The 17879-nt window shown below is 40.4% G+C and overlaps 1 protein-coding gene across 2 annotated transcripts in view; it reads right to left on the bottom strand.

Annotated features, from left to right (window-relative positions):
* Window positions 1-17879, bottom strand: part of LOC122925685 — a 129937-nt gene that overhangs the window by 40069 nt on the left and 71989 nt on the right. For both annotated transcript variants that reach the window (XM_044277032.1, XM_044277031.1), the window contains 3 exons: window positions 10239-10351; window positions 8521-8673; window positions 1249-1312 (listed from right to left, as the gene is read on the bottom strand). In XM_044277032.1, the coding sequence (XP_044132967.1) occupies window positions 1249-1312; window positions 8521-8673; window positions 10239-10351 (330 nt within the window). The remainder of the gene's footprint in view (window positions 1-1248; window positions 1313-8520; window positions 8674-10238; window positions 10352-17879) is intronic.

A 17879-nucleotide genomic window follows, 5' to 3' on the forward strand; every position in this document is an offset into this window, starting at 1 on the left:
GGTTCCTCACCCGTACGCCGATCACGTGCCTAAAACCCTGGCTTTCCCTAGGATAAGCCCTAGATAGTGAACAGGGCGGTGGGAACACTAGTCCGCACCACTAGCTCTAAAGGAAAACACCAAGGGGAGGACAGACCATACAAACTAAACATATAATCCCAGGAGGGCAACAACAGGAGACAACAAAAGCCCAACAGGGATCCGGAGGGTAGCACTCTGGAACAACAACCAGATTCTCAGCTCCAGTGGGTCAGCATAGATGTCCAGGCAGGAAGCTCTATAACTGGCAACAAGAGAAGTGTGAGAGGAGAATATAAGGAGTTTGGGAGTGGCAGACAAGAAACAGCTGAGGAGGAGAAGCTACGGATCCCTGAGTGAGACAAAAAGGATAGCAAGGCAAACACAGAAAACAAACACTAAGAAACACCGTGATCTTTAGACATAGAGCGCGCAGCCACCCGCTGCGACTTCCTGACCACGGGTATAACGGAGTCAGACGTGGCTCTTGACACCCTCGTGACAACACCGCTGAGAAGTCAGTGGTGTACAGAAAAGTGGATTTTAAGTGCACAGGGAAAGGTGTGCTTTAAGGGGGGATATCTCTATTAAAAATTTAAAATGCATAAATAAAGTACATTAGAAAATGTATTATTACTGCATTAGGGACATTTTACCAAAAAGTTAATTAACAGTTTAGTTACTCTTTAAGCTGACCATACATATTAGATGCACGTCAGCTGAAGCTGTTGGATTTGGTCCAATTTGCCAACCATCTAATGTCTAAGGGAGCATCCCGATTCTCCACTGATGGCAGATGTTGGGAAAAAAAATTACACAGGAATGTTGACATGCCGATCCTTTTGTTCTTGGGGAGAGAGGTGTCTGGCCTTGACTTTGTCTCCTCTTCCATTCACAACCCAAGTGTGCTCAGTCAAGCCCAGCTTGCATTTGTATGGGGGTCAGGATAGATAGCTATCTGCCGAGTGTTTGACCGTTATCCTATATATATGGCCAGTCTTAGGCTTAGGTTTGCATTATTGGTGTAGTGGGAAGTCAAACAGAGACAAATTTGAAGATGTTGATCTCCTTTGTACTATACAATACAAATTAGTAAAAATAATATACATTTCTGTCCTTCACTTTATACAGTGGTATAAGGATTTGGTCACCTTTATGTAGGATACTTTGTATAGGGTTATAACGATAATTATGAAAAATTAATAAGGTGTGCTTTCTGCACAGCCATACCTTGTACATACAGTAAAACTGTCACATAATTGAACATTGTTTTCAAAATCTTTTCTTCCAATACCTGGAAATACAATGTAATATGTATGTGATCATTAATATATGGTATCATAATAACCAAAATAATAAAATGTTAGTAGAATACACGAATGCATTCAATATAGTATGATCTCAATGAAGCTCAACTTATGTGTCTACATAACTAGCTTGCATAATGGTATAAAACATGTGTAAAAAGCTTACAATCTTACATAACAAGCAAGTAATATTAGAACTATTTGCTTATTGTCTATGACTGATTCAGCTGTGCATCTCAGTACTAGAAATCTGTGTGAGATCTATACACTGCAATTTAATATCCATGCAGATAGCTATGCCGGGTGCATGAATCCAAAATGAAATTTTTCATTCAGCAGTTATGTACCCCCATAGACTAGTGAAATACTCTTAGAAAGGTAAAACCCTACTAAGGTTATTCAACAGTTAGCCTGTCATAGCTTATTAAAATAAATAAAAACTTGTCTGATCTCTGTTGGTGCCTGATAAAGCACTGCTGTGATCACACCACAGGAACATTCTTTGATGAGTTATGGCTTTTGGTTTTTATATAAAATAGTGACTTTACGTAAAAAACAATGCATTATAATTCAAAACAAGCATTAATAAATGTAACAACCGAAAATAACAAGGCATGAAATAACAAGTGAAATACCTGACTTGGGTACAAATGCTGGTATCTTCAGAGTTTACTCCATACACATGTTATATTTAAGACAATTGTAGTAATTTACAAAGCCCCTTGTAAAGCGAGGATTTTTATGGGTTCTTCCCTTTTAACTTCATGTAACTGCCTAGTGATGTCTATACCTAGCTGCATTTCTGTAGTATGAGGTAACTGTACATGTGTGCTAACCTTTAAGTGGGGCTAGGAAGGCCCAGGAGAGAACAATTAATTTTGGAACAGAGAGCTCAGCTTCATTGAAGACATCATCAGGGTAAGATGTCTTGCTACCATCACCTCTCTTTGTATCATATGGTCGTCGGCCGAGTACCATGTTGGGTGCTGGTCAATAGGAGCTTGCTCATTTGTTCGCACTACTCTCGGTGACTGTTCCTTATCTTTCTCTTTGTATATATTTTTGTATTTCATGTAACAAAGTCTATTTTTTTCCCTGAACTTCTGATCTCTCCATAATACACCCCTGTATCACAGGTTGCGACTTTTTAATTGCCATTATGACTAAATTTAGGCTTAAGTGGAGTTTCAATACCGCCTTTCTAAAACAGGGGAGTGGTGGGGTGTGGGCATGGCCAACGGCCCCACCACATCCACTACCATTTACACCTGTTTCCTGTGCTTCCTGGTGTAAATGATGATTGAAATCTACTCCAGCTATCTACTGAAGTAGATTTCAAACTAGGCACATGGACTGCAGGAAGATGTTTCTAATTTATGACAAGGCATATGCCTCATCATACAGTAATTTAAGCACATCCTCTGGCAGCACAGGGGATATCGAAGACCCACATAAGGCCAGTCTTTGATAAATGAGCCTGATAATATGTGTATGGTTGTTTTAATTTATAAATATATTAATATATATGGAACCTGCATTCCCTGAATTTAAAGCAAGCCATTATGGCACCAAAAGAGGTAAAATACAGAGTGGGCTCAGCATGCCTGCCCTGCTCTGCACCAGCAACAAGTGGCGTTCCTATCATCTAGAGTATCGTACACAGCAAACTTGATAAAGTGGTCCCATGTACCCTAAAACGTGTTATCATTGTGAATATTGCCAATAAAAATATTTTCATCTACATACGTTGAGTAGTGACTTTGCACCAGTGAGCTATCATCTTGAAGGGGAACCCAACCAATCCACGCTTTGTTCTGCAGCTGCACTCCTTCACTCCCAAGGTGGGCTGGCACCCACCCTGGAGTCCAAGATAGCATCAGCTACACTGACCGCTAGCCAATTCACCTCAAGCACTTATTGGAGTTGTGCCCACCTTGCACAACATAAATAGGTGAGCACGACTAACATACCCCGCAGAGGGATACATCTGGATTTATTTACCCTATGAGCTCTTTTTTTTTTCATTTGCTACATCTCTATCATATATAGAAAGGAAGGTATAATTTATTGTTTTATGGCTACATTGGTAAATTGATCAATTTTGTTTTGCTTCTTTCTAGATCATCAACTTATCTTTGGTTGGAGTTTGGTTGTTTGCCCATTTTAACCCCTTGAGGACACAGCCAGTTTCTACCTTAAAGACCAAGCCTAATTTTACAAAGCTCACTTGGCACTCTATGTGGTAATATCTTTGGAATGCTTTTATCGATTCTGAGAGTGTTTTCTCATGACCCATTGTACTTCATGATAGTGGTAATTTTAAATGTGAATTTTTCTGATTTTAAGACAGTGATAAGTCATAAAATATTTATTAATCAACATTCATATGCCTATTTTATGTTGATGTAATTTTGTCAATGTCATTTTATTCTTTTAGGATGGTAGAAGGCTTAGAATTTCCAAAACCAACTTTAAGGACTCTGTAGTGACTCTGAGGGGCTTACGTAATAGAAACCACCCATAATCAGCGCTTGGGAGTTACAGCTTGGAGGGAGGGGTGTAACGTTTAATGTTTTAAACAAGGACAGTGAGAAGTTGAGGGAGCAACAATGAAGGCACAGTGATACTAATCCAATGTCAAAGTGCACAAGGGAGTCTTACCGAGTCTATCTAGTTATTACACAGGGCATTTCTAGTGAGTTCAAAGTGATAACAGTTAGCAGCAACCCATGCTGCAATTGAGCATTCAGCAGTGAGTGAGTGCACAGTGACAACAGTTAGCAGCAACCCGTGCTGCAATTGAGCATCCAGTAACTACATCACACTATAGGGGAGCACCTATCAGAAAATTGAGTAGAACACTCAGACTGCCAATAAGGTTATCCCATAATAGGGAGTATAGGAGATAGTGCTATCTGGAGCTCGCATGCACGGATAGACTGCAATATACAGTGAACTTGTCACTCCTGTATCCTATGTATAGTGGATCAACAACTTAAAAAATAAAAAGGTTATTGATATGGACCGGTCATAATTACCCAATAAATAAAATATATAAGAGGTCCTCTATAGCATGCAATTGTATGTGCCTCGTTAGTGCACCCCATAGGCAGAAGGGAATATCCCAATATAGCTAAGAGTCATTTAGCATACAGAAATAAACAGCCTAACATCATCTCACTGAACCCTGACAATTTTAAACAAGTTTGTGTATGTAAGTCGTAGATTGGCATCAAGAAAAGATAAGTTTATAGATATATATTTTTCAAATATTAGTTAGTGACCCCTACAGGGATTTGTTGGTCTAACAAGTCCATAGCAGAATTTGAGTTACAGCTTGCACACAGAAAAACTGGTGGAGGACTGGAAAGAAAATACAATAAAAACATAATAAAAAAGCTCAGCGGCCACTGAAAACACACAGGGGGAAAGGAAGAGGGGGTACAGGGATTGGGACTTGGGGATTAGGGATCCTGTTGGGGGACACCTGGAAAATAGTGACCATAAAGTAATAACCTTCCAATTGTCACTCAAAAGAGTGTTTCTTCAGGGAGGAACAAAAATACCAAACTTCAAAAAAGCAAAAATGTAGCCAAATAAGAGAGGCCATAGGCCTCAAAAATAAAAATACAGCCACAAAATGGGATATTTTTTACAACCACCCTAAAATCTAATTGTGAGAGGTACATACCTTATGGGAATAAAAAGTTAAGGAACAAGAAAAAAACAATGTGAATAAATAGAATTGTAAAGAAAGCAATAAATGACAAAAAGAAAGCATTTAAATCACTAAAACAGTAGAGAAACGAGGAAGCATTGAAAAACTATAAGAAAAAAATAGAATAGGTAAAAGACAAATAAAAGCAGCCAAACAAGAGACAGAGAGATTAATTGCCAAAGAGAGTAAAACTAACCCTAAAATGTTCAATTATATAAATGGTAAAAATGATAAATCTGAAGGTGTTGGCCCCTTACAGAGTAATGAGGGGGGAGTTGCAGACAGTAATGAGGAGAAAGCAAAGCTATACAAAAAAAATTCAACTGTGTTTACTGAAGAAAATAAACTGTCATGAAATGCAGATTGTAAAAGTAAATTCCCCATTAAAAGTGCCCTGTCTGACCCAGGAAGAAGTACAGCGGTGTCTTAAAAAGATTAAAATAGACAAGTCGCTAGGACCAGATGGCATACAACCCCGTATTCTAAGAGAATTAAGTAATGTCATAGCCAGACCCTTATTTCTGATATTTAAGGACTCTATTATGACAGGGAGTGTTCCACAGGATTGGCGCATAGCAAATGTGGTGCCAATATTCAAAAAGGGTCCAAAAACTGAGCCGGGAAACTAAAGGCCGGTAAGTTTAACATCTGTTGTGGGTAAACAGTTTGAACGTTTTCTAAGAGATGCTATCCTGGAGTACCTCAATGCAAATAACGCCATATCAGCATGGCTTCATGTGGGAGGTCATGTCAAACAAATTTAATCAGTTTCTATGAGGCGGTAAGTTCTAGACTTGACCGTGGCGAATCAATGGATGTCATATATCTAGACTTCTCCAAAGCATTTGACACTGTACCACATAAAAGGTTAGTATATAAAGTGAGAATGCTTGGACTGGGAGAAAATGTCTGTATGTGGGTAAGTAACTGGCTCAGTGATAGAAAACAGAGGGTGGTTATTAATGGTACACACTCAAATTGGGTCACTGTCACTAGTGGGGTACAGGGGTCAGTATTGGGCCCTGTTATCTTCAATATATGTATTAATGATCTTGTAGAAAACTTGCACAGTAACATATCAATTTCGCAGATGACACTAAACTCTGTAAAGTAATTAACACGAAAGAGGACAGTATATGGCTGCAGATGGATCTGGATAGATTGGCTGCTTGGGCAGAGAAATGGCAGATGAGGTTTAACACTGACAAATGTAAGGTTATGCACATGGGAAGGAATAATGCAAGTCACCAGTACATACTAAATGGTAAAACACTGGGTAACACTGACATGGACAAGGACCTAGGAATTTTGGTGAACCGCAAACTAAGCTGTAGAAACCAGTGTCAGCCAGCTGCTGCCAAGCCCAATAAGATAATGGGTTGCATCAAAAGGGGCATAGATGACTGTGATAAGAACATAGTCCTGCCACTTTAAAAATCACTAGTCAGACCACGCATGGAGTACTGTGTACAGTTCTTGGCTCCTGTGAACAAGGCAGACATAGCAGAGCTGGAGAGGGTTCAGAGGAGGGCAACTAAAGTAATAACTGGAATGGGTGGACTGCAGTACCCTGAAAGATTATCAAAATTAGGGTTATTCACTTTAGAAAAAAGATGACTGAGGGGAGAGCTAATAGCTATGTATAAATATATCAGGGGTCAGTACAGAGATCTCTCCCATCATCTATTTATCACCAGAACCGTGACTGTGACGAGGGGACTTCCTCTGCGTCTGGAGAAAAGAAGGTTTGTACACAAACATAGAAGAGTATTCTTTACAGTAAGAGCAAGTGAGACTATGGAACTCTCTGCCTGAGGAGGTGGCTGATGGTGAGCTCGCTAAAAGAGTTCAAGAGGGGCCTGGATGCATTTCTGGAGTGTAATAATATTACAGGCTATAGCTACTAGAGATGGGTTGTTGCTCCAGGGAGTTATTCCCCTAAAGTGAGGAGAATTGGCTCCTACCTCACAGTTTTTTTTTTTTTGCCTTCCTCTGGATCAACTTGCAGGATAAAAGGCTGAACAGGAAGGACATATGTATTTTTTCAGCCTTATAAACTATGTTACTATGTTATTATGTAAATGTACAATTAGATTATCGAACACTGCAGAAGTTCCAGTAAGGGTACAGTAGTTCACAGTAAATCACAGTGGGGCACAGGTGCACCACAAGACCTAGCAGGCAGCACACAGCAGCATGCAGATCCTCTCTGCACACAGTCACCAACTGAAATGGCTGCCAGCAGAGAGACTTACTATTCTCTAGGCCCCACTACAGCATTGGTTGGCTAGTATGGTATACCAGCCAATCACAGCACCTACAGGGGATGGTGTCCCTTGTGTAACCTTGGGGGTGATTGGTGTTGTCCATTTCAGCACCAATCACCCCCATCACAGCCCATCTGAAGCCCCCTCACTGGCTTTTGCAATGAGGGAGCTGCGATTGGACAGGGGGGTGGTACAAACTCCCTTCACTTAGATGGCTGACAGTAGGGGACAGCCACCATCTAAGCCCAGTCACTGTGCGAGTAGGCATGGTGGCGAGTTTTCGGAGTGCTGTGCATGTAAGGAGCATGTCGAGGTCTTTATGTTAACTGCGGCCTTACATGTAGGGTGCTTTCATCAAGGGGATAATCCTCTACAACTTGAACATTCATATACAGCGCTACTATTACAGTTTTATCTTAAAAATGTAACATAAGAGTTAGTGGATACCTCTAAGTCCTGCAGTGTATGCAGTCACAGCTCTACCATAATTCAGCCTTCTTTCCAGTCCAATTTTTGGAGCGTTTCTGGTCATATCACTACCACGAAATGAAACTTGATGTTGATCTTGAGTAAAAAAGTGTTCATTCTGATTTCTTGGAACTGCAGAAGTTCCAGTAAGGGTACAGTAGTTCACAGTAAATCACAGTGGGGCACAGGTGCACCACAAGACCTAGCAGGCAGCACACAGCAGCATGCAGATCCTCACTGCACACAGTCACCAACTGAAATGGCTGCCAGCAGAGAGACTTACTATTCTCTAGGCCCCACTACAGCATTGGTTGGCTAGTATGGTATACCAGCCAATCACAGCACCTACAGGGGATGGTGTCCCTTGTGTAACCTTGGGGGTGATTGGTGTTGTCCATTTCAGCACCAATCACCCCCATCACAGCCCATCTGAAGCCCCCTCACTGGCTTTTGCAATGAGGGAGCTGCGATTGGACAGGGGGGTGGTACAAACTCCCTTCACTTAGATGGCTGACAGTAGGGGACAGCCACCATCTAAGCCCAGTCACTGTGCGAGTAGGCATGGTGGCGAGTTTTCGGAGTGCTGTGCATGTAAGGAGCATGTCGAGGTCTTTATGTTAACTGCGGCCTTACATGTAGGGTGCTTTCATCAAGGGGATAATCCTCTACAACTTGAACATTCATATACAGCGCTACTATTACAGTTTTATCTTAAAAATGTAACATAAGAGTTAGTGGATACCTCTAAGTCCTACAGTGTATGCAGTCACAGCTCTACCATAATTCAGCCTTCTTTCCAGTCCAATTTTTGGAGCGTTTCTGGTCATATCACTACCACGAAATGAAACTTGATGTTGATCTTGAGTAAAAAAGTGTTCATTCTGATTTCTTGGAACTGTATAAGTAAAACAGTCATTCCTTCATCTGATTTGTCATCTTGCTTAATTTTCCAACATCAGCCAACAGCATTGTAATATCAAGCAGTAATAAATATACACTAATCAGAGAAAATATTAAACCCACAGGTGAAGTAAATAACGCTGACAACTGCCAAAAGTGCCTACAATGGGCAGGTGAGCATCAGGACTGGACCATGGAGGAACAATAAAAGATGATCTGGTCTCATTAATCACATTTTCTTTTACATAATTTATATGGCAGGGTGTATGTTCGTCACTTATCTGGGGAACAGATGGCACTAGAATACTCTGTGGGAAGAAGGCAAGCTAGTGGAGGCAGTGTGGTGCTCTAGGCAAAGTTCTTAGAAACCTTGGGTCCTGGCATTCATGTGGATGTTAGTTTGACATGTACCATCTACAGTACCTAAACATTGTTGCAGGCCACTTGGTAACAGAATTCCCTAATGGCAGTGGCATCTTTCAACAGGATAATCACCCCTGAAGGTATTCCCTGCAAATTCCTCAGATGTCAGTCCTATTCAGCATCTGTGTCATGTGCGGGGAAAAAAAAAGTATGAACTATGGAGGCTTTGGCTTGAAACTTACAAGAGTTAAAGGATCTGCTGTTACCATTAAATACCTTTAGAGGTCTTTTGGAGTCAATGCCTCAAAGGGTCAGAGTTGTTTTGGCAGCACAAGGGAGACCCACAAAATCATAGGTAAAAGGGTTTAAAGGGCATCTCTCAGCAGATTTGTACCTATGAAACTTGGTGACCTGTTATATGTGCACTTGGCAGCCGAAGGCATCTGTGTTGGTTTCATGTTCATATGTGCCCGCATTGCTGAGAAAAAAATGTTTTAGTATATGCAAATGAGCCACTAGGAGCAACAGGGGTGTTGCCGTTACACCTAGAGGCTCAGCTCTCTGCAACTGCCGTGCCCTCTCCAGTTTGATGGACAGGGCCAGGCAGTGATTCATCATCAATCCTGGCCCTGTCAATCAAAGTGTAGAGGGTGCAGCAGTAGTAGAGAATTTAATGTTATAGCTGATCTGTGTATAAACATAAAGAGAGATGGATGGATAGAGAGAAACTATAGATAAACAGATAGATAGACAGACTCTGGCATACGCTATATATCCAGCAGCAGTATGTAATGGATTTGGTTATGGTAGCATCCCAGAGGTCGTTAACACTGATCCAACAGTCCCAGCAGCCACATCACTGATTGTAAAAATAACTAAGTAATTGAATAAAACCTCCATTGTTCATCTCTTTCCATCAAGGTGAGTTCAGACAGTCTTTTAATGAAAAATTATGCACTGCTAGAGGAGACCACAGTAGCACTAATTGTATTGTAGACAAGGCTAATAAAAGGGGGAAATTCTGGGGAGACACACTAATTAAACGTGTATTATCTAAACCAGGAAGTTAGAATGCCACTAATGTGTATAAATGAACGTCATGACATTGAGAAATAATAATAAGTGTTTTTATTTAATGAACATTGCCAGTTAACGATATTTTTGAGAAGTATATTGGGAAATATTTTTCGCGCTTACCAGGTGCTGAAGATGCTCTTTGCAAATGGAATAAAACACTTTGTGCCGTGGAGCAAGCAGGAGGCCGACATACAGAGACCACTGTGTGAGGAACATTTAGAGACCAAAGCATACTAGAGACAAAAGAAATGCACGTTTGCCAACCTCTAACAAATATGCTAAAGTAACATCTTACTTTTAGATTGTAATTAGGAAAATGCATATCCTTGCACTGCAAATTGTGGCTGAACAGACTAGCTGAGAAAAGCACAACAGCAGAAAACCCAGAATAAACAATTTGTATTGCTGTCATTAGAAAGAAGTTAAGGCCTTGTGTGAGCTTTCTACCTCCACAAATAGGTCCTCTGTATAGACAGGGTATATGCTTAAAAGAGAAGCTGTCATGTGGATATTTGATTATAATCTAACTAATTATATACAATCATTAACTACTAAAAAGTACCTTAGATGTATTCACTTACTGACAGATGGTTACCTCATAATATACACACAAAGATGCTGCATGCTAATGAGCTGATTTGAGACCAGAGTGATGTCAGTGACTCCAGCGTATATTTAATTCAGAGCTATAGCCACTCCCCTGCCCACCTGCTGCTGATTCATATGGAAAATAACTGTCATTCAGCAGCAGGTGGGCGGGGAGAGTCAGGAGCTCATGAATATTCATGACTCGTCATTATCAGCTGGAGCTTTTCAATACAAGATGTTGGCAGATTGACTGGGTCAATTAAAGAAAGTGACCCAGCAGTTAGCTAAAAGAATCAGTCACTTATTTATGTTGCCTTTAGTTAGGACACCATAAAACTGGTGACAGATTCCCTTTAAAGCAACCTTCTGGTTCAAGAAAAAAATACATTAACTTGGAGACAAACAGAACAATTACATGGTGGTCTTTATTTATCTTTTTAGCTGGCGACCCGTCAATTCTCAGTCCCACTTGTTCAGCCTTGCTCTTGAATTGGACAAAGCTGGTCAATCCAAGGACAGCATGAAGTGTCTTAGGCTACCAAATGCACAGCATTCCTCAGGCAGTCTGAGAAGTGGTACGGTCATCTTGGATGGTAGAAAAGGAGCCTGGGAACTGACGGATCTGCAGCTGAAAAGATGAAAGGTTGACTTGTCACCAGGTAAGTGCTCTGTTTGTGTTCCAGTTAATGTGAAATTTTATCCTTGAAATACTTGAAATAGGGGGTTGCTTTAATTGATTAAAATCTTGCAGATTTTCCATGCAGATTTGCACATGGAAAATCAATAACTGATTCTAGTACCTGCCATGTGGATGAGATGGGAACTCACACACTGCACAATTTTTCAGCATGTAGATTTACTATGGATTTGCAGCGAAATCCACAGGCAGATTCACGTCATACTTTTCTGTCCTATATGGATGTACCCTAAGACTCTGTAGGTGTTTAGTGGAGAAATATATTTTTAGATAAATTGTAACTTAGTGATATATTTGGCATTTTCCAAAGACTGAGTTGGAACATGTGAAAAAAGTTAACAAGAGGTGTGCCTCCTTGTACCACATAAAGGTATATAACTCTACTTTTTGCAAGATACTAAGCCACCTTATCATTACAACCTGTATATCAGACATACTGCAGTGGACAGGGCTTTCGTGATGTGGACCCTTCACGCAAATTTTCAGGGGTTCTCCTGGATCAGCCAGTCTTGGGTAGCGCTCCGAGCTCTCTGCCTCCTCCATTTGTATGGATGGTCACATACTGGAGGTTACTGGGAGATTGCTTTGAGTCGGATCTTGCGCTCCTGTTATTCGCCCACTGGCTCCTGGTATTGAGGGCTTAGTAAGACCGCAGAGTGCACCTGTCTTTGTTTTTGTTATATTATATATACTGTTTATCACAGCCACACATTTGCTATCCTGTGTAGGATGTCCATTGTGGTTCTTGTGGTCCGCTGCAGGCATCCTCCATTGTATGCATTTTTGCTGGGGATTGTCATTAGCAGCGGACCACAAGTGCAGGATCTGCCCCCCACCCCCCCTTTATAGATGCACCACTGCATATGTGGTTGAGTACTTCCTGCTTTTTAATACCACGCCAATGTGTAGTTTGTTCTCCTGGATTAACCTATTGATGAACTATCTTCAGGATAGGTCATCAATATGAGATCGGTGGTAGTCTAGACTCCCAGCACCCCGACAATCAGCTGTTTGAGGAAGCCGTGGTGCTCACCACAGCTTTGGTGAGCGGCGTGGCCTCTGCACAGGTATCGCAGCTCAGCCCCATTCATACCTTGCCGCAGCTTAACTCATTGTTGGGGGTACCAGAAGGCAGACCCCAGCAATCTGATATTGACAACCTATCCTGAGCATAGACCATCAGAATGCAAATGCCAGAAAATCTTTTTAAGGTCAACTGCAAATTTTATGCTATGTTCAGAAGTTTAGATGTTTTATGAATGGTTCCTCATTACTCAGACACTACTATACAGTTCTAAGCACAGTTTAGCCAATGATATGATGATATTTTATGGTATGGTGATATTTTTATTCTCTGCTATCTTCTAGTTAGTCCTGAGGTGTGAAATCTTTATTTTTTTCAAAAATAAAATACTAAGGATAACTATAAAGGAAAACTTATGGAAGTGTCAGCAGAAGACATGGGATTAAGGAAACAAAAGACCAAGACTGGATCTGTGCAGCATAAAGTAATTAGTTATAAGAGGCCAATGCGTTGAATTAACCACTTCACATTCGGGCCATTTACCCCCCTTCCTGACAGAGTCCAATTTTGCAAATCTGACGTGTCACTTTATGTGGTAATAACTTTGGAACACTTTTACTGAGATTGTTTTCTCGTGACACATTGTACTTCATGACAGTGGTAAATTTGAGTTGATATATTTCACCTTTATTTATAGAATAATCCCAAATTTACAAAAAAAATTGAAACATTCGCAATTTTCAAAATTTCTATTTCTCTGCTTTCAAAACAGAAAGTGATACCTCATAAAATATTTATTACTTAACATTCCCCATATGTCTACTTTATGCTTACATCATTTTGTAAATGTCATTTTATTTTTTTAAGACGTTAGAAGGCTTAGAATTTTAGAAGCAATTCTTAAAATTTTAAAGAAAATTTCCAAAACCCACTTTTTAACGACCAGTTCAGGTCTGAAGTAACTTTGTGGGGCTTACATAGTGGAAACCCCCCCATAAATGACCCTATTGTAGAAAGTACACCCCTCAAGTTACTTAAAACTGATTTTACAAACTTTGTTAACCCTTTAGGTGTTCCACAAGAATTTAAGGAAAATAGAGATGACATTTCTAAATTAAAATTTTTTTATTTACTCAACACTAGTTGTCAATTACTGTTTAGAACCTCTCACTATATATCAATCTGCTCAGCTTCTTCTGCTCTATAACGGTGCAGATCGGACTGTATTATGAATGTGATAGCTTCCCTTTAAGCACCATTAACCGGTAGCATGGGCTAATAGAAAGGTTCACCTGCTCTTACTGATGTCCACATAGAGAATACTTTTTTCTTCTACAATACAAGCATTACAAGACTTATCTCCGTTATTGCAGGATAGCAGATTTTTATTCATTATGCAGATTTTTGAAGTAACTGGAAATCTCTGTATAACTTCCCGCCATAACAATTTAAATAAAGCTTTGTAAGTCATAACAGGAGCTACAAAAAGCAGTGACATTCTTACACGTGTAATTAGTCTCACACTGCAAATATGGCATCTCCAATCTGGAGGGACAGCAACCAGAATGACATGCCAACTTTAGTAATGATTCCAATCTCCCTAAAACTGGTCATTCATAGCTAGTGTCAGAAAATATTCAGTTTCCAGATGTATGAAAGATCATTGAGCAGAAGTGTCTATTGCCCCATGGGAGACTTAGAAAGACCGGAACATGCAGTTTAAAGAGAACCTGTCACCACAAAATTCAATGTAATCTAATGGCACTAAGCTATACAGCAGGAGGAGCTGGGCAGATTCATATACATTCTTGTGAAAAAAATTCTGTAAAACATGTAATTTATATTATATCTTTGTTTTTTTTTATTTTTATTTCCTGTGAAAAACTAGTTACAGGGAGGAGGGGTTATCAGTAGGGTTGGGGTATATGCTGAATTGCGTTAAGGATTCCGTTACCACAGACCATAACGCAATTCCATGACGGAATGCATAACGGAATGCCTTTAGAGGCATTCCGTTATTCATTCCGTCATCATAGAAGTCTATGGCCTGCATAACGGATACGTCCCGTTTTCGTTATGCCGGAGTCCTCTCCTGCATAACGGAAACGGGATGGATCCATTATGCAGGCCACAGACTTCTAAAATAACAGAATGCCTCTAAAGGCATTTCGTTATGCATTCCGTCATGGAATTGTGTTATGGTCGTTGGTAACGGAATCCATAACGCAATTTAGCATATACCACAACCCAAACACGAACTTCACCCCTAGTTATCAGTGACTGACAGCTATCTCTTATGTACACTTATATACACAATGCTGTCAATCACTGATAACTCCTCCCTCCTGTACCGATGCTGTTCACAGGAGGCGGAAAAAAGCTAAGATATAAAAGTATAAATTACAAGTTTTACTGAATCCTTTCACACAAAAATCTATATCAATCCACTCAGCTCCTCCTGCTCTATATCATGGTGCTTTCAGATTGCATTGCATTTTGTTGAGACAGGTCCTCTTTAACACTTTATTATCGCATTAATATGAATACATATGACGCTTTTCTCCGAATGGCCATGTACATGAAAGATAGCATAAGTCCACGATCAGACACAAAAATCTACTCCTTCCAGTACCCTACCACTTTGACAGTTACAGATCACAGAACAGGTAGCACAACCGAGGAGATGAGGCAATAGTTCCTTATTTTTAATAAAAGGAATATTAGATCCATAAACTTCAGACATAGGGAATATGAGCTGCATAGTTTTCTTTCATTTTTACCTTTTTACTTTATTCACAAGTGTATACATAAACAATAATAAGTCTAATATACATTTTGATTTACAGGTCGCACAGTGAAGGGGATATATGATCGATATGAGAACTCATAAAATGGAGGATCAACATATTTACTGTGTATAATTGTTGCTATGGTGATGTGATGTCATCACTAGGTGTCTGGGGTGTTATACAATGGGTTTCAGTTCATTGGGGGTGTATGTATGCTCGAAGAAGGCTCGTGCCTGGGCCAAAATGTGCCACAAGTATTCATATTGATGTGATAATAAAGGGTTAAACTGCATGAAGAGAGTGGCAGTCTTTCTATATACTAGTGGATTTGGGATGCCATTCCTAGATGCAAGCACAGAATAAAAATGAGAACGTAGTGCTGACTGGAATATAGACTGGATTTAGCAGCAGACATGTTGATGAGCAACATGTAGTTCATCATGGTGCACTCTATGCCCACCTCCATCCAGCTGGCAGGGGCGTTGCATCACTTACTTAGCTTCTGCCTGTGTGTGTACTACAAAGACCCTTCCCTGCAGCATTGCAGGGGTTAATTCCCTTTCTAATCCTGCGCCCAGCTGTCTGACTAATGAGCTAATCAACTCTCCTATATAACTTTGCTGCTGACCTTACTTCCTTGCTTGAGTCGCTACAGATCTTAATAGGTCTTTCTAGCTTGCTACAGACTGTGAAAGAGCTATAATCAATTTGTCTACCTGTGTACTTATGACATCCTGTTTCCTGTTCCTCTGACACCTGGCCCAACCTTTGTATTGTTTCACGGATTCACATGAACTCTGTCTCCTTGACCCCTGCCTTTTTCATGACTATGTATATTGCCAGATCCCTTGGTGCCATTCATTGGCGTCTTTGATCCCTGTAGGTCAGCAACCAACCACACGGTTCTATTCCAAGAAGTTGCAGCCTGGTGACTCATCTGCAGTGAAGGACAGATGTCTATATAAAAGATGAAAACCAGGAGACTGCCAGGATAACACCCTCAGGACTAGCCAAAGTCAAAATGGTTGGCTGGCACAGTGGGCCCACATTCACTGTCTGTAACATAGTTATTTTACATCATATTTGTAGTCCCATGCAGTTAGAATCACTTGAGAGCCCAATACTGAGGTAAAACACAGGCCGAGCGTCTTTACAATAATGTAACTTAGCAATGATGTTAGAAATGTAGCTCCTGATGTTAAGATGGGTGTTGTGAGAACTATTCACTAGATGAAACACTGTGAGACTTTATTAAGTCTAATGATAGCAGTAAAGTAGGCAGCTGCATGTTATATGAAGCAGCTTACAGAGTCTAACTATAAGATTTCGGGGTAGAACTTGTGAAATCAGCATGCCTATTTATTTTATTATAAGAAAATGTGAACTTTCTTTCTTTGTACTTTTATTGCACGTGTGAGTCATGAGACCAATGACTGGAAAAGGCAGAATTCTTTTTACTTTATAATAAGTATGACCTAGCAGGCAACCTTCACGGTATGAAGCTGTTCGGGATGCAGCTGTACAGAAACAGCCACACAGCAAAAACTATCAAGAAAAGATGTGAAATTCATTTGCTGTTTTTATGTGTTTTGATGCATGACAATGTCACAAAATTTACTGAGCTAGCCAGAAGTGGAACAGAAGCCTAAACAATTGTGACCTTAGTTCCCTTACTGAAGATGTTGGTACTGTAGATATTGGATGTACAGTAATATGCAGCTGGGACTTTTCTTAAAAAGATATTTAAAAACATTGGATTGGGTGAAGTTTGAGTATAGAGACAAGAGATGATACAAGATATGTTAAATGGATAAGGAGGGGAATACATATATGAGGGGTTGTGTCTGGCAAGGCAGGTATTTTCCTCCCAACATGTGCTGCTGGGCTGGTTTCCAGCCAGGTGATGTCAAATACCGGACCGGAGTTTAAGTGCCGGTCCAGGTTTTGGCAGCACCTGGCTATCCTTAAATAGGCAGCTGTGCTCAGCAGAGATGTCTCTGTTTTTGGGATCTGAGGCTTTGTGCCGTGCTGGAGGGCTGAGAGCCACACATTGGGGAAACAGGCCCCCCAAAGCCTGCTCTGGACTATTGGAGGCAGAACTGCCAGCAAGGTGACTTGTGTTATATGAACTTTCCATTGTGTGTGAATTAACACCAAGACTGCAAAGTTACGTGCTGTTTTGTGCAATTGCCTCAAGGGTGAATAAACACTGACGTTTTGAGTTAAGAACTTGTATTTTGCCTCTGTACTGTGCCTGCTTACCCTATCTACCAGAGCGAAACCCCACTATAGTTAAATCACTGAGTTTCTGGTAGCTGGAATTTGGGTCGAGGATTTTGGATTGACTGAAGAGTTTGGGTGGGAAGGTCACTCCCATACTCCATCTCAGGTGTTACCACCTCACACAGCTGGAAGCTAATTTAAAAGATAAACTGCCAGTGTTTGTGTGTGTGTTGGTCTAGAGAGGACTTGGGAGCATGTCGGTACTAAGAAAGTGTCATTGAGAACATATTTTGGGTCTAAAAAACTGGTTGTTTTCCTTGCCATAACTGTGTTAACTGTCCATTGATATTAAAAGAATCTAGTTTCTGTCGTCCAGTCACAGGTGAGACGTTCTTGATCAAGAAGTATCTGACGTGTGACTCCACCCACGTCATATTTCT

The sequence above is a fragment of the Bufo gargarizans genome, chromosome 2 (genome assembly GCF_014858855.1).
Source record: "Bufo gargarizans isolate SCDJY-AF-19 chromosome 2, ASM1485885v1, whole genome shotgun sequence".
In the NCBI taxonomy this organism is placed as follows: domain Eukaryota; kingdom Metazoa; phylum Chordata; class Amphibia; order Anura; family Bufonidae; genus Bufo; species Bufo gargarizans.